At 57.0% G+C, this 19,721-nt stretch overlaps 1 protein-coding gene across 1 annotated transcript; it reads left to right on the plus strand.

Moving 5' to 3' along the window:
• The first annotated feature begins 6,968 nt into the window (after window positions 1-6,968).
• LOC116825403 (uncharacterized) lies at window positions 6,969-18,815 on the plus strand. The gene is made up of 5 exons (XM_032781390.2): window positions 6,969-7,473; window positions 8,361-8,415; window positions 12,245-12,405; window positions 13,115-15,706; window positions 17,219-18,815. Exons 1-5 carry the CDS (start codon window positions 7,041-7,043, stop codon window positions 17,647-17,649), a joined length of 3,672 nt encoding a protein of 1,223 aa, XP_032637281.1. The 5' UTR covers window positions 6,969-7,040; the 3' UTR covers window positions 17,650-18,815.
• Window positions 18,816-19,721: the final 906 nt, after the last annotated feature.

The raw sequence follows: 19,721 nt of genomic DNA on the forward strand, positions 1-19,721 counted from the left end.
TAGGTGACTCAGGCAGTTGCCTAGGGCACCAAGATTTGGGGGTGCCAAAAAGCGGTGCCCTAAATTTTTTTTACAGCATTTCAGCCTGCTGCCCCGCCCTGTGCCCCCTGAGTGTCCTCCGGCCCCAGAAGTGTCCCTGCCTCTCTCCTGCAGCTCCATGCTACCTCCCCTTGGCACCTGTCATCAACTGCTGCCACTCCACCACTAGTTGCAGAGCAGGCTGCCCTTACCCTGCCCTTCCCCCGCAGACCTTCCCCTTTTCCAGCAGGACCCTCCACCAGCACAGGGCCCCACAGGTCACCACTCCTGCCCCAGTGAGGCTACAGTGAGGGGTAGTAGCAGGGGAGGTGCACATGTGATGGCAGCCCCCCTGGCACCCACCACCGGGGAGGCAAGGGGGCTTCCTGGACCTAAGAGGAGCCCTAGGAGCATGTGCAGTGACAGTGGTGCAGGGTGAGTGTGCTACCAGGGTGGGGAGGAAGGAGGGGGGGGCCTGCGAGAACTCACTGCTGACTGCAGAGAGAGGACTAGGGGGGGGGGGGGAGTCCTCTCTGGCCCCATCCCTGGGGCAGCCTGTCTGCACCCCAAACTCATCCTCAGCCCTACCTCACCTGAGAGCCCTCAGCCCCCTGCACCCAACCCTCTGCCCAGCCCTGAGCCTCCTCCCACACCCCAAACTCCTCATTCCCAGCCCCCCCCAGTCCTCACCCCTCCACCCTGCTCCCTTTTCACACAACCTCTGCCCCCAAACTTCCTCCCAGAGCCTGCACCCTCACCCCTTGTCCCAGGCCTCTCCCCACCCAAATCCCTCCCAGAGCCTGAGGCAGGTGGGGGGGCAGAGTTTGGGGCGGCAGGTTCTAGGCACCACCAAAATTTCTACAAATCTGCTTCCCATCCCAACATCTGAGTTTTAAGCCCTGTTATGCCTGCCACAGGCCTAAGCCTGTGGGTGATCCCCATAGCAGCTGCCTGAAGTCCTTGGGGGAATCACACATGAAAGATAAGTGTTGGATTTGTAAAAACTTTCATCCGAGAATGCAGCAGGAACATGAGATTTGTTTGAGGGCTCTCCTCATGGAGGCTGCGCTCCGCTCAGCGCAGGACTGTAGGCCCAGCACCTCGTCCTCGGTTTGTAGTGCATCCCCGGCACCGGGCTCAGTCTAGCACCGCTACCTCTCCCCAGTGCCCAGGAAGCAGTCAAATAAGTGGGACTCTCTGGCACCAAGCAAAAAGGGTCAAGGGACATCGGACAAAGGACCTAGTACAGGCCACCTGCCCACCCCAGAGCCGCAGGGGGGTTTCTCTCCCGATTGGATCCACTCATTTCCCCAGGGATCCACTGCTGACTCCCGGGAGTGGCACGGGATCCAAACTCACTATTGTGCAAATATGCGTGTGGAGGTGGTTGAAATTTGTCAGTGATATTGTCAGTTGTTGTTGTATAACGGAGTATCCACCATTCTAATTTTATTAATAACGATAATTGGATATTCTAAAGGTAGAATAAAATGTAATAGATTTTGATATGAAGGAAGGAAATATACGTGACTAAAGGGTGTATTTTTGAAAGTATTTTGAAAGTTTATAGTAAGCGATGTTCCGGGGGGAGGGGAGGGAGAAGGGGTACGCAAGGTAGAAGTTTCACCTAGGGCGCAAAATATCTTTGCACTGGCCCTGCCTGGTCTATTTCTGTGACACTTCAGGTTGGATGAATCTGCATTTTTCCAACATGTCTCCTTGGAGAAATCCTTCTCACAGCTCTGACTGACCCTGCCTAGCTGCGTCTATAGGACCCGGTCTCCATTCCAGTCTTGCACTGAGTTCACCACACTGTGTAAAAACGCCAGCCTTCTCTTTGCAGTGAACACAACTTAAACGCTCACAGCCGGAGAGGTAAAGTGAAGTGGCTAAATATGGGTTTGGGGCCCTATCGGTAGAAATGGTTGGATCCTCTTCATTGATGCTAGGAACAGGAGGGGCTTGCAAGACTTGCTTAGATTGGAGATCCAGAGTTGCCAACCCTCCCAGTCTGGCTGAGAGTCTCACGGAATCGGGCTCTATCTCCCGGAGGCTACTGAAGCCAAACTGGGAGATTTTAGGTGCTAAAAGTGCAGCAGGGCTAAGGCCCTGGCCCTGTGCTGTTCCCGGAAACAGCCGGCATGTCCCTGCGGCCCCTGGGGTGGGGCCAGGCATAGCTGTAGACTTCTTCTGCTTGTGCCGGTGGGTGATTGACCTGCCCCAACTCCACCCCTGCCCTGCCTCTATTCCAACCCCTTCCCCAAAGTCCTCACCCCAACTCCGCCCTGTCCCTGTCCCTATTCTGACTCCTTCCCAAATCCCTGCCCTGGCCCTGCCTCCTCCCCTGAGCGGGCCATGTTCCTGCTCCTCCCCACTCCATCCTGGAGCTTGCTACAGCTGTCTGGCAGCAGCAAGAGCTGGGAAGTAGGTGCAGGAGCAGAGATGTGGCACGCTCAGGGGAGGAGGTGAGGTGGGGAGGGGTAGGGCAGGGAGCTTGGCTGCAGAGCAGCCACAGAGTCAGCATCTATGGGGCCAGGCCTATCTGCGCTGCCTGCACCCTGACCACTGACTCCACAGCTCCCATAGGCAGCGGAAGTGCATGGAGCCCCCCTCCCAGGGGCCACAGGGACATGCTGGCCGCTTCTGGGAGCGGTACACAGAGGGGGCAGCATGCGGAGCCTTTGCCCCGCTTAACTCCGGTGGCTCCCAGGTAGCAAAGAAGTGGGGCGAAGGCAGGCTGTCCCCACAGCTCCCATTGGCTGTAGTTTCCAGCCAAGGGGATTTGTGGAATCAGTGCTCAGGGCATGGGCAGTGCCTGGAGACCCCTGCACACCTGCCCCCTCCCCACCCCCACAGGGACATGCTGGCTGTTCTGGGAGTGGTATAGGGCCAGGGCAGGTAGGGATCCTGCCTTAGCCCTGCTGCGCTGCCCAAGTCCGGCTTTAGGAAGTGCGGGGCCCGATTCAAACAGTTTTGACGGGGCCCTGGCAGGGATAACTAAAAAAAAAAAAAAACCCACGTAAAAAACACGTGGGGCTTGTACTCACTGGGCAGCACTCCTAGTCTTCGGTGGCGGGTTCTTCACTTGCTCCAGATCTTCCGTGGCACTGAAGGACCTGCCACTGAAGTGCTGCTGAAGACCCGGAGCGAGTGAAGGACCCACCGGCAAAGACCCAGAGCGCTGCCAGGTGAGTAAAAATTAAAAAGGAGCCTCTAGCCAGGGAAGGGATTCTCGACCACTTGCCCCACCCCGCAGCGGCTCTGCCACTGAGCGCAGGGCCCTCTTAGGCGCGGGGCCCGATTCGGGGGAATTGGTGGAATTGGCCTAAAGCCGGCCCTGGCGCTGCTGACTGAGGTAAGCGCTGCCTGGCCAGGGCCCAAACCCCTTCCCACACCCCTGTCCCAGCCCTGCACCCCAACCTCCTGCCTCAGGCTCAGCTCAGAGCCCCCTCCCACATTCTGAACCCCTCCGCCCGAGCCCAGAACATGCATGCACCCCACCCCCCTGATTCAGTCTTGTGAGAGTGAGGGAGAGTGAGCGATGGAGGGAGGGTGCAGGGTGGGACCTTGGACAAGGGGCTGGACCTCAGGGAAGGGGTGAGGGTGAGGGTGTTTGGGTTTGTGATTAGACAGCTGAAGGTTTATAGTGTCCAGTATCTGGTCTCCAACTGCTTCAGAGGAAAGTGTAAGTAGTGAGCCCTGGAAGGGCAAGTGTGGGGGTAACCTTAGCCCTCCCCCTGCCTGCTGATCCCTACTAGTTAAATTGGGTTAAGTCCCAAAGCAGGAGTTTTAACATCCTTCCATAATTTGTTCGCATTAATGAACTCTGGATCTTCTCACCCATTTAAATATCTGCTCCCTTTTTTGAATCTCGCCAGATTCTTGGCCAGAGTGAATTCCAGGGCCATCTGCAATTTCCAGGAATTTCAGTGGGGGGTGTGTGTGTGTGTGTGATTTCTGTGCATGCCCTGCCCTTCCCCCGCAAAAGAAATTGTTGGCTGCTTGCCTAGAAAGTGATTAGCCAGTCTGGGCACCCAGATCGTAAAAATTCTTGGCCTGAGGTTTTTGCAGTGCATGAAGTAGGGGACAGCAAGGGCAGAATGAACTGAAGTAAACTCTCTTCCCCCTCCCCAAATCAGTGTGGCATTGCTCTAGGGCCAGGCTAGGCTGGGCAGAAAGCTGTGCTTTGAATCACATTCGAGTAACTCAGGGAGCCTGCAGGGGCAGTGGAGAACGCTGGACTATATCCGTGGTGAGCCACTCTCCTTGCTGATCCAAATACACTGGTATGAGTGGTGCCGCGTGAACGTGGCCCATTGACACTTATCAGCCTCCTGCTGAGCTAACCTGTCCAGGGGCAGCTTTTGTGCAGACAGGGTCCGGTGATGCAGGCTGTGTCCTGGCCTAAGCCGCCAACCTGCCTCCAAATACACTAGCTAGTGTCTTGACGTGGCTTTTCGATATCACTGAGCGAACTCGTGTTAACCCGATTGAGACCCACTCCCTGACTCCTCGAGACCGTCTCTGGGTAACAGGGTTGCCAACACTTGCAATCTGATGGCAAGTCTTTGTGACAACTGGCGTTGCTTCTAACCTCAGCTAGTGGCCTCGGGTGTAAATATCTGCTCTCATTTATAACTAGTCTCTAGAGGTCACACTTGTAGGCTCTTCTCTGTTGTCATGAGGGCTGCACAGGGTTGCCAGGCATCCGGTTTTTGACCAGAACACTCGGTCAAAAAGGGACCCTGCGGCGCCAGTCAGCACCATTAAAAGTCCAGTCGGTGGCGCCACGGGTGGGGTTAATGCAGGCTCCCCGCCCTGACTCCACACGGCTTCCAGAACCAGCCAACATGTCCCTGTGGCCCCTAGGCAGAGGGGCAGTCAGGGAAGCTCAGTGTGCTGCTCCCGCCCACCAGCGCTGGCTCTGCAACTCCCATTGGCCAGGAACCACAGGTGTGGGGGTGGGGGTGCCTGAGGGTGTGGGCAGTGCACAGAGCCCCGGCTCCTGCACCTAGAAGCCAGGGACACCAGCTGCTTCTGGGAGCTATGTGGAGTCAGGGCAGGGAGCCTGCCATACTCCCACTGAGTCGCTTGAGGTAAGCACCACCTGGCTGAAGCCTGCATGAACCTCGTGCCCCAGATCAGAACCCCCTCCCACACACCTGCCCCAGTGCTGAGTCCCCTCCTGCACCCCAAACCCTTCATCCCTGGCCCCATCTGGGAGCCCGCAGCCCCTTCCCCAACCCAGTGGAAGTGAGTGAGGGTAGGGGAGAGCGAGTGATGGAGTGAATGGGGGTGGGGCTGGGGCCATGGGGGAAGGGGCAGGGCTGTGGGGGAAGGAGTGTTTGGGTTTTGAGTGATTTAGAAAGTTGGCAACGGTAGCACTAGAGGCTCAAACCAGAAAACCCAGATCCTGCCTCAGATGCCTGAATTCCTAAGCTGATCTCATGATTTCTGCATACTCGGGCTTGGCAACACTGAATAGGTCTGATATTGGCATATTTGGGGCCGACATCCCAGCATCGCACCTTTAAATGCTAGTTCAGACAGAGCAGGAACCCGCCTGGGATTCATGGCATGAAATATGCTATTCTCCAGAGCCTTTTCAAACCGGATCTTGCCATTTTGGCCACTGATGACTAAGAAATCCTGGCTGTGACAGCTCTTAGTTTGCTTGGTACTGGACTGGGGCCAGCACCACTCATCTCCTGGGTGGCTATTTCCTTTTGAATGTGAGTCTGAGCTCCTGGCTGAAAGTGTGTGCGCGCTGTGGAGACAAGCTGGCTGAACGTCCAGAGCACTGGTTATCACTGAGAAGCCCAGGCAGCAAATAGGGAACGGGCTCCCTGCCTGTACCATAAAGGTTCTTCTATTATGTAACTGCTCTTGCTCAAGTGTATTCCAGCCACTTAGTAGAATTAATAGCTCTAGAGTGGATTTCCTTGTGAGCTTTGGGGTCTGATGCTATGGGAGTTGCATCCTAGGAGATTTGGGTTCCCTTTAAATTCAAGGGGATTTAGGGACTTGGGCCCTTCTGGGAAAAATCTCCCCATCCAAGCAGGTTGGGCTAAGGAGTATTCCCAGCTGGCCATGGACTGGGCTGTGTGGTTCAGGGCGAATCCCCACCCTGGCAGTGCCTCGGTTTCCCCAGCTGTGAAATAGGGATGAAGCTGGCCTATCTTTCAGGGGAATGGGGTTTAAGAAAAAATTTCATTCAATCTGTAAAATGCTCTGAGATCTGAGTCCAGAGCTCCAAAAGAGTGGGAACCTTTCCTGTGTAGAGGAATGGGCAGCTGAGACATCAATTGCTGCAGAATTTAACTTTGTCTTTTAAGTGAATCTTGTGCTTAAGGCTGTAAGTCTTTCCCAGTGCAGCACTACCTTTCTGAACCTGCAGGCAGCTGTGTTGCCTCTTCTGCTCATGGTTCTGCCTAACCATAGAGACCGGTGTGGGCTTTAGTCAGTTTCACAGCTGCTCTGCCCATGGGCACCCATGAAAGTGGCTGGCACATTCTGCTTTGTGCCCCTTGGCAAGGCTGAGCAGGAGGAGGATGTCAAGGCTGGAGCTGTTTGTGGAGGGCGTGGGGGGGTGGGAGGATGAAGACACTCTAAGATTGGGGCAGGGGACATGGTGGGAGAGATCCCCTCTTCCTGGTGCTTGGAATGCTTCAGATGCTACCAGCCAGAGGTGGCTAGGGAAGATAGAGATCAATGGACAAAGTGTGTGGATGAGCCTTTCCCATCAGGTCTGGGGAGGTCAGGGCTTCTGACTTGGTGTGCTGCTGGGGGCTGATCTTTCAGCTTTGCCGCTGGCTAGTAGGTTTGAGCTCTGGACTGGTAGTGATTTCAGCATGGGGGAGGCAAAACTTCAGTTGGCGGTGCTGCAGAGTTGGGTGGAATTGGTCCTTCTGCAATTAATGTCTGTCTCTTTCAGTCCTAGCTCAGCGGCAGAGGAGGATTTGGCTGTTCTCCATCACTGCGGAGCAGGCAGACGATCCTTCCCAGCACCTGGGTGGGACAAGATGGATGGCAAAGCTACTGCCAATGGGGTCCCCCTTCCCCAGACCAATGGCACGGCAACCGCTGGGAAAGGGGCGGCAGCGGGGCAGCCTGCAGCAAAACCTAAGCCTGCCAAGAACGCTGTGAGATCGGCCCCCGTCTCTGGAGCTAGGCGGCCTGTGACTGACCATGCCCGCCCACCCACAGCCCCGTGTGGTGGCTCCAAGCTGCTCAGCAATGGGGTGCCCCCGAGGGCTGAAGCCTCGCAGAGGAAGCTGCCAGCGGCAGCATCAGCACCCAAAGCTGGTGCTGCCTCTGCCAAGCCCACTCCGGCCAAAACCGTGGCCAGGAAGCCAGCAGGTGAGAGCGGGGCAAAGCCTCCGGAGAAGGCTGGGCTGGGCAAGGCCGGGCAGCCGAAGGGTGTGAGAAAGATGCCGGTTCCAACCGTGGCCTTGGGTATGTTCCTCCTCATCCTGCCAGCAGCAGGAAGGGTCCAGGATTGTCCAGGAGTCTCCAGGACATAAAAAGTTCAACCTTTAATTAAAGATGGTCGTGTGATGAAACCTCCAGGAATACATCCAACCCAAATTGGCAACCCTTGTGGGTGGCACCAGGCTGGGATCCCTGAGGCCTGCAGGTGCCTTAGGGCCTGTTCCTGATCCCCTTGTCCTGAGCCAGGGTGGTTAAGGCCCCTGTGGGTTGATAGCAGGGGAATCTCCCTACAGCTGAAGGGGGGCAAGTTGCTGGAGCAGGGGCTCTCACTGGGGATCTATAGTTCTAGGCTGTGATCAGAACCCCTCCCCCCTTCCACAAATAAAACACCTGGCAGGCCTCTGACAGACTGGGGTGGGAGGTTGGTGTTGCTGATAAGGGAGCCAGGCTGTGGCATCCTATCCCACTTTAGGGGCAGGGCAATGCCCTGCTATGGCTCAATAGGTAAAGCACTTAGCAGGGGAGGGTCCCCTCCGACATCCACACCCTGACCTGGCTTTGGGGGAGCAGGATAGAACCCCTGGTTTCCCCTGCACCAGTGATAGCCAGGGTGGTTGAGAGGCCCCTGTGTGCAGCAAATATGGCAGGTCATGGGGTCCAGCCCCTCTGCCAGAGAGGCCAGTCTTAGGAGGGGCCAAGCCTGAATCTCGTTCCAGGGAGGTTTGTGCAACTGCATTGATGGGCAAGCTGGCGCTGCCCCTCCTGCGTGCCCTGACTCCTTGGATCCCAGAGCTGGGAATAGCCTGGGAGTCCCGTTCCCCTGGCACTAACCTATCTGCCCCATTGCCTCGTCAGTAACCTCATGTCTCCTGGCTCTGAAGCTGTCTCTGTCTGTCTCTTCCTGTTTCTAGTCCCAAAGTCGGCCTCAGCAAAGCCCGAGAAACCAGAATCTGCCAAGCCTTCCAGGTATGGTAAGGAGTTGCCTGCAGCTGCACGCTGGCTGCTGATACTCTGGGGAAAAGACATGAGAGGGGCTGGGTAAAGAACCTGCCCCAGGATACCCAGCAGGGGGGCACATGGTGGGGCTGGGAGGGCTGGCATTTGATGGGGCCTGGATGAGATTTCCATGTGGGATGACTCCTGACCAGGCAAGGCACTGCCCTTGGGATCCCCAGCCCACTTAGAGCAACAAGCAGTAGCAAACGCCATGACCCACGTGCAGGGTGTGTCTGGTACCTGATCTAATGTGATCAGATGTAATCACACTAATAACAGCATGAGAAGGGATGGTTGCAGGAGTCACTGAAACTAGGGGAACTGCCAGAGGAAAACAGTCCCAGATCAGAGGCAGCTCCTGGGAGAGCCTGAGATGAGACAGAAACAGACTCTGTGTTAAAGACCTTTCTGAATTTTCTCTCTAGTGAGTGGTGGGATGTTCGCTGGCAGTATGTTGTTCAGCTACTAGATGTCCCTGAGCTGCACAGTGTTCCAGGCAGGGAGTGGTCCCTGGTAAACAACAGAGACAGAAGCGGGACGCAAGCTAAGTGGAGGCTTGTCTGGGGTTCAGTAAATGCCGCCTGTTGGAGATGAACTGTGGCTTCTCATACCATGAGACAAAAATATCCCTGTGGCCCTAAGGGGAGAGAAGACTTCTGGTAGTAGACAACTCTCTAATCTAGCAGCCAAAGTCCGAATGAGATCAATGAGGCTGAAGCCGTCCAAATTCGGATTAGACATGAAGTGTGAATTGTTAGCCCTGAGAACACTGGGCCCGTTCATGTAGAGCTGTGGGAGATTCTCCATCCCTCTAAACTGAGCCTGGATGTCTTTCTACAGGCGATGCGTTGGCTCAGATAGACATGAACCTGCCTGATGCACAAAGCACCAAGTGGGTTGCCTGGCCTGTGTTTATGCAGCCTAGACGGTGGGAATTGTAGCATATGGAACCGTCCAGTGTCCCTTGGGACTTCTGGCTCCCACAGTGCCCTAGGTTCTGAAAGCTGTTAGAGCAGCAGGCCCGAGGTGACTAGTCCTGCGCGTTTTGTGCATAGTTGGGAAACAGACTTATCTGGGCCCCAACGGGAGCTTTCTTCATGTTGTGTAACAAGCCAAAGGGATGACAAGAAATAGCTGCTGCTTTTCTTCATGGAAGGCTAGAGGAGACAGCCGTGCTCATGTGTTGCGCAACACAGGAGTCCCCTGACTCAGTAGCTGTGGCTGAACTAGAGCATCCTTAGAGAAACATCCAGGCTTGGGGTTTTTTTTTAAAGACCTCCAGTGATGGAGAAACCACCACATCCCTTAGGGAGCTGTATCAATGGGTCATCACCGTCACTTAAAATCCATTAACCCATTCTGGCCTAGTGGGTGGCGGGAAAGCCATAGACATGATGTATCTTGATTTTTAGTGAAGCTTTTGACACACCCCATGTGATCATAGATTCTAGGACTGGAAGGGACCTCGAGAGGTCATAAAGTCCAGTCCCCCTCCTCTCGTAAGCAAACTAGGGCAGGGCTGCCCAGAGGATTCAGGGGGCCTGAGGTCTTCGGCAGAGACCCAGCACTTCAGCGGGGGGGTCCCGGGATGGAAGGACTCCCTGCCACCAAATTGCCATGAAGACCTGGAGCAGAAGAAGCTCTGGGGGCTTGGGCCCTGCAAGAGTTTTCTGGGGTCCTCAGAGTGAGTGAAGGACCCCACTCCAGGGGCCCCGAAAAACTTTGTGGGGGCTTCTGCAGGGCCTGAGGCAAATTGCCCCACTTGCCCCCTTCCCCGCCCCCCAACCCCAGAGCTGCCCCGGGAGGGAAGTGCAGTGAGCCTCAATGAGAGGTTCTGGACTGCCACACAGACCAGATGCTGTTCTAGTCTGGTAGCACTCTTGCATGGGTGCAAAGGACCACAGGTGGGGCATTTAAGGGATGAAAGCAGAGATGTGACTGGGGTGAGTGTCTTTCTTTGCAGTTAGTGCTGGCTGCTCAGTTTCACTCTCCTGAGATGAGTCAAGCTTGTCAGTTTCACTTGAGCAGCTAGTTGTGTTTTCCAGTGCGCTGGTGGGGTTAGAACAGAGGTGGGCAAACTTTTTGGCCTGAGGGCCACATCTGGGTGGGGAAATTGCATGCAGAGCCATGAATGTAGGGCTGGGGCAGGGGGTTGGGCTGTGGGAGGGGGTGCAGTGTGCAGGAAGGGACTTGGAGCAGGGGGTTGGGACAGAGGAGGAGTGCAGGGAGCAGGAGGGGGCTCAGGGAAGGGGGTTTAGGTGCAGGGGGCTTGGAAGGAGGTTGAGGTGTGGGGTGCAGGCTCTGGCCCAGTGCTGCTTACCAGGAGTGGCTCCAGGGTGGTGGCAGCACACACCAGGGCCAGGGCAGGCTGGCTGCCCACCTGCCCTGGCCCCACGCTGCTCTCGGAAGTGGCCGGCACCGCATCCCTGTGGCCCCCGGGAGAGAGGGGGCAGAGGGCTCTGTGTGCAGCCCTTGCCTGTGGGTCCCTCCCCCAAAACTTCCATTGGCTGCGGTTCCCTGTTCCCAGCCAATGGGAGCTGTGGGGGGCAGTACCCACAGATGAGAGCAGCATGCGGAGCCCTCTGCCACCCTTCCCCCAGGGGCCACAGGGATGTGCCAGCCGCTTCTGGGAGCGGCGCAGGACCCGTAGTGCCATGGGAGTGGCAACCTTGGGGGTCGGATCCAAAGCCCTGACAGGCCAGATCCGGCCTGCGGCCCGTGGTTTACCCACCCCTGGGTTAGAAGGCTCTCAGCACCGCACCCAGCAGGTTAGTGGGAAACTGCTTTGGCTGTGACATCAAACATTCTTCACGTTTTCTCTCTCAAATCCCTGAGCCCAGCACTGGGGGGAGGCCTGGCAAGCTGCCCTTCAGTGTGGATTTGGTGGGGCTAATCCGCTGTGGCTCAGAAGGGGTTTTACTGTACCCCCAAGCCCGATGGACTCAGCAGCTGTGTTCAGAGGCGCTGCAGCAGTGGTACGTCCTGCCTGCCAAGGGGGCTTGCAGCTGGGAGACAAAGGGGGTGATGAGGGGCACCAGTCAGACCTCTCCAGAGGGTGAGCCTCTACTTGCAGAATGTGGCCTCCATTCAGATGCCCTAAGCTGCTGGGCTGTGCTGGCAGAGGGCCTAGAAGGCTTGGATTTGTTTGGCAGGTGACCAAGTGCCTCTTGGTGCAGAAAGGAAAGGGCGGCCCAGTGGCTGGAACGTGAGCTGGGGACTCAAGACACCTGGGTTCAGTTCCCAGCACCACCACAATCTCCCTGTGCGAGACTGAGCAAGTCACTTTGTCCCCTTTGCCTCAGTTTCCCCTCCTGGGTACATTGGAGTAACAGCAGTAAAGAAGGTGAGGTGCTCCGATGCTACAGTGACAGGAACCTTTCCTCGAGCTAGTCAGGGAGCAAGGAGTCAGCCAGTCAGGGTGGGGAACATCCGTCTCAGACCCCTGCAGGCTGCTATTGCGCAGTCCCTCTGTGGTACAGCAGTGTGTGCACTGGGGGAGTTTGTCCTGGCATCCCCTGGGCTGTACCCGCTCGGTCCCTCTGGTGGACAGAGCGCAGGACTGGCTCTTAGGCAACCTGGGTGCTATTCCGAGCTCTGCCATTGACCTGCTGGGTGACCTTGGGCAAGTCACTGCCCTGCCTTGTGCCTCAGTTTCCCCATGTGTAGAGTGGGGAGAACAGGGCTTTGAGCTCTGTGGGAGAAGTGTGTAGAAGAGCTAGGTATTCAGGGTGTGACATGGACCCGAGACAAACACATGGTGGCTTCTCTATCTCTTCACCCCTCTCTGTTCTGGTTTCAGACCCCCTGCTCCAGGGACGAAGGACACCACAGTGGTCTCCGCCAGAGCCCTGACCAGTAACAAACCAGCTGTGGCCAAACCTAAGCAGATGGCGCCACCTGGTGGCCAGGCCTCAGCAGTACCGCAGCAGCAGAAAAACATGACCGCCTCTGCAAAGAAAGGTACAGGTGCCTCATGACTAAGCGTTGGTTGGGGGCTCAGATCTGACACCAGCAAGCTACGGTGACTCCACGGTGTGGGCAGCCGGGGCCTCTGAGATTCAGTGTCTGGTTGGATCCCATGGGAGGGTGCCTGGGGCAAAGGGCGAGGTGTATTCATAGGTTGCCAGCTTAGGACACCAGGCTGTCCCGACTCTGGGCAGGAGTGGGGGTGGCCCATCTGCTGTAGCAAAGGGCACTGTGGGATGTCTGAGGAACGAGCTCCACCCCCCACTTTGTTACCCCAGTGCCCCTGCATGCTGCTTGGGTCTCAGCTCCTCTGAGAGTTTCTCCCCCCACTCACCATGCTGGAGGGATGGGGACCCCAGCCAGCATGGAGCAGACCCCAAGGCTCTGCTCCTAGCCCTGGGCATTAGGATGCAGCTGGAGTGCACTGCACTAGGGATATTCTCTCATCTCTGAAGGCAGCGCATGAGTTGGAGCAGCCCCGTGGCTGCTTCTTGTTACTCTGGGGACAGGGCCATCACTAGGACCACTACCAAGATGGCTTAAAGCCTGCTCTATCCTTGCCCCATGGAGTGAGGTGGGAATTGGGCCACTCTAGTGGGAGTCAGTGGCTTTCCCAGGGTGCTGTTACCCCAGAAGGGACTTTCAATTGGCTATAAGTCTAGGGCCTAGCCCTGAGACCTGACTTCTTTCTTGTCCGTTACAGACCTCGTCAGAGCTGCCCCCGTCTCCAGGGCCCGGCTGTCAGGCTCAAACCCCACCCTCAACAAGATTGCTGGCCCGACCAAGACTGCCAAAGCTAAGCTCCTGGCAGAGCCCAAGCCCAAGAGCCACCCAGTTCCTGCCACTCCCAAGGCCTTGGAGAAGCCAAAGGGGCTGAAGACCCCTCCCAAGGCAGGGGGCAGCCATCCTGCCACCCCACAGACAGCAGCGGCCTCCACCCCAAAGAGGCTGTCCGCTGGGAGCCCTGGCAAGAAGCCCCTTAAGAAGGAGGCTAGCTACAACCTGGAGCCAGTGCCTGTGCCCAGGAAAAAGCTGCTTTCCCCTGGACAGGGAGAGACTAAGGAAGCTGCTGTTGATGTCCTTTTGGCCTCTCCTGATGTCCTGCCTGGCACAGAAAGGGCAGCCCCCGAGGGCAGTGTGAGACCTCTGGATGAGCAAGGATTAACACTGGAGGTGGGCCCAGTTCTGCCCAAGCCAGTCCCTGCAGATGGGGGTGATCCCGAGAGCTATAGGCCAGAGGTGCCAGGAGCAGAACAAACACCCACCAGACACCTGGAAGGGGTGGTTGGAGATGGAGCATCCCAGGAAGCAGGAGGCTCATCTGGCCCAGAGCTGGTGGCTGCCAACCCTCTATCCTGCCAAGACAGCTGTCCTGGAGAACAGCAGCTGATCGGTCTCTCCTCACCACAAGGGGTGGGCTCTCCTCCCAGGGAGATGCTGCCCCCAGCAGGCACAGAGCTTCCCGATGTGACACTCAAACCCCAGGGAGAGCAGAACCTGGCGGACACTCCATCTATGCTTCTAGACCCCTGTGAGACTCGTCCAACAGCCCAGGGGGAACCACTGCCCTGCCAGGAAGCCCCGATGGCTGCTGAGCACCTGGACTTGTGGCCAGAAAGCAAAGGAAGAGTGGCTCAGGATGTGACCTGCCTGGCCTCAGCCCAGCTGGATTCCTCCTGCTCAGCTGGGGCCTCCCAGATGCTGCCCCTCAGTGAAGAGGCTCCTTGGGGTGGCACAGGGGGACAGCAATCTCCATGTGGGTCACCAAAGCACCTGGCAGAGCTTCTGCGAGGAGGGGAGCAGGAGGAAGAGATGCCGGATGAGCCAAAGGCAGAGTGGTCGACGCATGAGACAGACTCGCTTCCTCGGGTTGGCCTGGAGGATTCCTCCCCAGAAGATGTGGCAGAGCCAGGAGCCATGGAGCTGAGAGAGGAGAGGGACTGGAGTGTGTCTCTGACCCTGCCAGGGTGTGGACAGGAGACCCAGGATGCTCTTCCCCTGGAGAGAGGAACCCAGGGCACTCACAGAGGCTCTGGGAAGATGGGGGATCTGGATGCCGAAGGAGTGACTAGTACAGAGGAGGCAGTGGCTGCTTCCCAGTTGATAGAGGGGCTCAGCAGAGAGCCCATCCATGCAGGGCATGGGCCAAAGGAGGCTGTTCTCCCTGCAGAACAGCTCTGTGAGGACAGCAAGGGCCCTGAAGACCAACCCAGTGTCACTTCTCCTGGCATTTCCCTCCTTGGTGCTGAACTGGCCAGAGTCACCTTAAGAAGCCTTGAGGAAGCTGAGCTGCAATGCACCCACCTAGGTTCTCCTGGAGACATTGCTGAGGTGGGGCCCATGGAAGGGGAGCCCCCACTGAAGGGTGGGGCTGATGTGTTGGAGGACCTGGAGCCACACGCCCAATGGGAGTCACCACTGGGTCCCGAGGTGACTGTGCACAAGCCTCAGAGCCTGCCCCTGAAGAGCCTGGAGTTGCTGCAGGAGCCAGCCCAATGCCCTCCACCCCTGGGCCAGCTGTCATCCAGTAGCGCCGAGTCGGAGGGGCTGTCCAAGAGCCGCTCCTCCAAGTCCAGCACGCTGAGCGGCCCCGACCTGGCCGGCAAGAGCAGCAGTGAGACCAGCACCCCGGAGGAGCTGCGGGATTACGACAGCAGCTCTGGCGTGGAGTCCAAGTCAGACGAGAAGCTAGAACAGAGCTTCCCCCGCAGCCCCTTGGAGGACCTGCCAGGGGAGCAGGACCTGGGGATCCACATGGACAAAGGGGATGACGAGGCAGAGACCCTCCCAGCAGACGAGCTTCTAGGTGACCCGCCCACTGAGCCCACAGTGTCCTCTGAGGAGGAGGGGGACCTGGATGGAGACCTCCTGAAGGAGCCTGGCTTCCCTGCCATGGGCAAGCCCCTGGTGTGCCGGGCGCCCTCCCCACCCCACAACCCATCCCTGGAGGAGTCGGAGGACCTGGGCTCGGGTGATGCTGGCACCGGGACACCAGCTTCCACCAACTCGGCCATCTCCTTCGACGCCGCCTTCCACCTCCACTCCACTGACAGCTGCGGAAAGAGCCCCGGCCTCTCCTCCCTAGAGAGCGAAGAGCACTCAGCCGAGAGCACCAGAGACCAGATCCCCAAGGGCTTGGAACCGGCCAGCCTCCCCGAGGTGGAAGAGCATGGCAAGATCTCCCACCCCGGGGACTGGGACTGCCAGCTGGAGCACCCCCTGCAGATGGGTCCAGCGGACGAGGAGGAGCTGGCCTCCCAGCCCTATGGCACCGCTCCCCGTGGCCCGGCGGCAGGTAATGTATAGAGGAGCCTGCCGTGTGTGTCCAAGTGCCAACGCCGCGGTACCTTAAAGCTTAACTCAGTCATGTGCAATAGTGTCCCCTGCTGAAGGGAATCCCCTCATAAGTGTCTCCTCTCCCCCACCGTGTATCTCCCACCTAGCCAGATGGGTCTGATGTCTCTGTACAGTCCCTCGGTCATAGCCTACGTTTTTCTGTCTAGATCAAAAATACCAGGCTCTCCCCCATGATCACTGGCACCTAGGGGGAAGGCGTCTGTGTTTTAATGTTCTTCCCTTTTGGGGTGGGAGATTGGGGGGCCAAACTTTTTTTAGCCTTTCAGTACGTTGAATAAAGAGTCACTTATCTGGATCTGACCTCCTGGCCTGTTCTTTGTATTTTTGTGCAGGACTCTTTCCACCCCTCCCTTAGCCTGGGCTGCTGAGGGGACATGGGGGGAGGGGGTGATTGGCAGCAGGGCCAAGTAGATTTGGGGTAGGGGCTAGGGAGCAGCCATCTATCATGGCTGACATCTTAACTGGTTGGTTTGTAGTCTCTCGGCAGACTAGAATGTCTGGTCTTAGCCATAGTCCTTCTGTTGCCATGGGTTCTCCAGGAGATAGTTCGGCCATCATGTGGAAGTTCTTTATGGGGTGGAGAGCATCTCAAGCCTTCCCTGGACCACCGTGTGGTGGGCAGATTTTTGTAGACCCCACCAGCCCTCATCTCCTGGACCTTTTGGTCCAAGGGAACTTTCCTGGGTCCACAGACTGTAGTTTTTGAGAACCAGAGCACCTGATGCTGTAGTACCTTCCCTTGGACAGACCTAGCCCAGAGATCAGGCCACTGCCATGACCTGAGACCCAGTTCTATGGGCAGCTCCAGGTGCTCCAGCCTCAGTGATGTGGTTGCCATGGAGACATAACTAAAACAGCCAAAGGATGCTGTGCCTAGGTTGGTCCCATTGCATTGTGCTTAAATCAAAGCTTCATGGCTGGTAGAAGATGGACCTAATCTAGGCTTCTACTGCCAGACTCTGTCCTCCTTGGCACTAAACCCCTGGTTCCTAGCTGCAGTGCAGGACTCAGACATGCAGTTCTGGTAGCAGGCAATGTTGCATCCATTGGCCAACTCACTGCAGCACCAATAGCTCCACCCAGCAAAGAGCATCTCAGGGGAGAAGCAGAGGAGGTGCCACTAGCCTTCTCTTTAGCTGCTCTGCTTAGGATACTGCCCCCAAGACCATGCTTCCCTCCTGGGCATCACTGCCATGAAGCCATCCCAAAGATCTAGCCTTAGGCAGAGAAGCAGGAGCCAGTTCCTAGTTGAATCCACTTTGGGCATCTTGCCTGGTTGGGGTGGTATCAAATGGGCTAACCCTGGATGTTGCCTGGACTCTTCTCCCTGCCTGTCTGTGTGTGCCTGTGCCAGTCTGTCCTGTTGGTGCCCCCTGTCTCTCCTTCATCCATCTTGACACCCCTCCCATGGGCAGTTCTCTCCAACCCGTGCTCCTGTGCCCTGTTGTAGGTGAGAGCGGGGGTGGCCTGGGGCCCTTCTCCTGGGGACCCTGCCCCCCTGAAATCCTCTCCACCATCTACGAGGTGGAAGGAGGCGCAGAGACTCCTGGACAGGTGCCAGAAGAGGAGGAGGATGGGAGCTGCCAGCTCCTCCCTGCTATCCCCTGCGACAAGGCCCCCCTGCACCTGGGCAGCCTCCAAGCAACTGTCATGCAGCAGCTGATCAGCCGGACTCTGCTCTTCTCCTCCACTGGGGAGGCACCTGTGGGGAGCAGAGGTGCCCCTGTCATGAGTGAGGTGGAGCTCGGAAAGTGGACAGACCTGCTGTCACCATTGGATGAGTCTCGGGCCAGCATCACCTCAGTCACCAGCTTCTCCCCCGAGGATGTCTCATCTCCCCAGGGCGACTGGACAGTGGTGGAGGTGGAGACCTTCCACTGACTTCTCCCACCTGCACCAGCTTCACCCCCTCCTTCCCACACCTCCTCTGGGTGAAGGCTCTGCCTGTTGTGGCTTAAATCCCTCCTGTGATCTGCTCTTCTCCTTCCCTTGGCTTTTCTGGGGGACCAAGCATGGTGAGGTGGTCAGTGCCTCTGATCCAGCCATGCAGAACCTTCCTTCTACCTCTTGGCCCACACTGCAGCAAGTGGCTTCCCAAGTTAAGGCTCTGTAACTAGGCAGAGGCAGCCACTGGAAGAACTTGTGCTGGGGTGAGGTTTAGCTGCTTCCCCTGAGTCCTTGACTTCAGTTTCAAATGTCCAAATTCTGCTCTCATCCCCTCCCCCAACTCCATAGAGCTCCCAGATGCTGCAGCTGAAGGGGTGGAGGGTTAACAGCAGGATGGGCAAAACTTACAACCCCCCCCCCCCCCATAAGGTGGGGTGATCCTACAACAGCCCCTGTCCTCCACATACCTGGGCTCCCAAGAGACCATTTTAGTTCGTTAGCCCTGGTGGCCTCCATAACAGATCTAAAATCTACAGGTTCTTCGGCAGAGGCTAGCAGTTTCCAGCCAGTTCTCAAACAGCCATGCCCATCTCTTCACCTCCTTCCCACCCACTGCTAGAGGAGGCCTCATTCCTTCAGGAGAACAGTGCCAACCACCCATCGTGTGGCTGGAAGAACTGAAGCCATGGGGGGTGGGACCTTCCTTGCCCAGCAGCTCTTCATCCCTCAAAGACACTCTCAAGGCCATGGTGGGTCAGTTGAGTCCATGATCTGCCTAGCTTGTGGCAGGAGGGGAGGAAGAAGGACATGGCCTTAAAGCTGAACCCAACTCTTCAATGAATGTTCCCTAATTTCCTCCTGTGCTCTTGGAGCTGGGCTAATGGGGAAGGGGGTGTGCTGCATGCCTTGGTGTGGTTTTTGACATGATTTGCCTGCTGTGTTGGAAGACAGCAGAGGACTTGGCTCATGTTCCAGCTGTTGCATTGTGAGGATGTGGGGTTGGCTGAGTGTGGTTATTTTGTTGCTGTGGGTGTACCTTTATGCAGAGATCTACTGTCTCCGTTAACTGCCGCTGGCCAGCCACAACTCCAGTAGCTGAGAGGCCTGGGGGTGGATTGAAGGCTTGGCTCCTCAGGTGGGGGTTGGGGAGGTTCATAGGGGAGTAGAGAGGCTTGGAGGGGGGCTGGGAATTCCTCTCCTGCAGGGGCTGAGCCTGTGGCAAGGGGGCATGTTGTGTGGCAGCCCTGCACCCCAGCAATCCCTAGCTGCTCGCCCTTTGTGTCGACAGGCAGGCTGGATTACAAGAATACTCTGCCCAGGTCAAGCTTCCTGGTGGCAGAGAGGAAGGCACTGGTGCCATCTCCACCATAACAGCTCTGCCCTACTTCCCTCTGTGGTGCTGCTTGGCTCCAGGGGAGGCACTGGGCTGGATGCTATGGCAGGGGCCTCTCTGGTGCTTTTCAGCACAGCAAGGGTCTGTTCTCCGTGCCCACTGAGGCCCTCAGGTGAGCCATGGATGGCACCAAACTCTCTGAGCATTTTCCATAAAGTTCCACTGGGAAGCTCCTTGCTGGAGGAACCCCAAGGCTGCCAGATGACTTCAGCCCATGGAGAGGTGGCAGCAGGCTTCCTGCCACGGCCTAGCCACAACTCTACTGAAGCTTAGAGGAGCCAGATGTCAACCCAGCCATGTAACTCGGTGCAGCCTGCTGCCCCTCAGCCATCTGGACTTGTCTGACTTCAAGGAGATGAGCCTATGTTCTCTAACACTTGGATCTCAAAGGGGAAAGCACTGGAGTAGCAGAGCCCAGCTCTTCAGCTGTTCCCAGTCCATGGGTCTCTGTGCAGTTAGGCTGCATCTTGGAGCCACAGCCTGCTGATGTGTGTAACAGTGTCGTGAACTGTAGAGACTCTAGCTGCCTTCCTAGCTGTAGTGGCGCAAGTGATTGCGGTGAACAAGTGACATTTTCAGTGACGTGTGTCCTGCTGGTTTTGTTCTAACATAGCAAACTGAACAGGAAACTCATTAAACAATAGCAGTGGCTTTTTTAAAGAGACAGTAGGTT

This window comes from Chelonoidis abingdonii, chromosome 26, assembly GCF_003597395.2.
Source record: "Chelonoidis abingdonii isolate Lonesome George chromosome 26, CheloAbing_2.0, whole genome shotgun sequence".
Lineage (NCBI taxonomy): Eukaryota > Metazoa > Chordata > Testudines > Testudinidae > Chelonoidis > Chelonoidis abingdonii.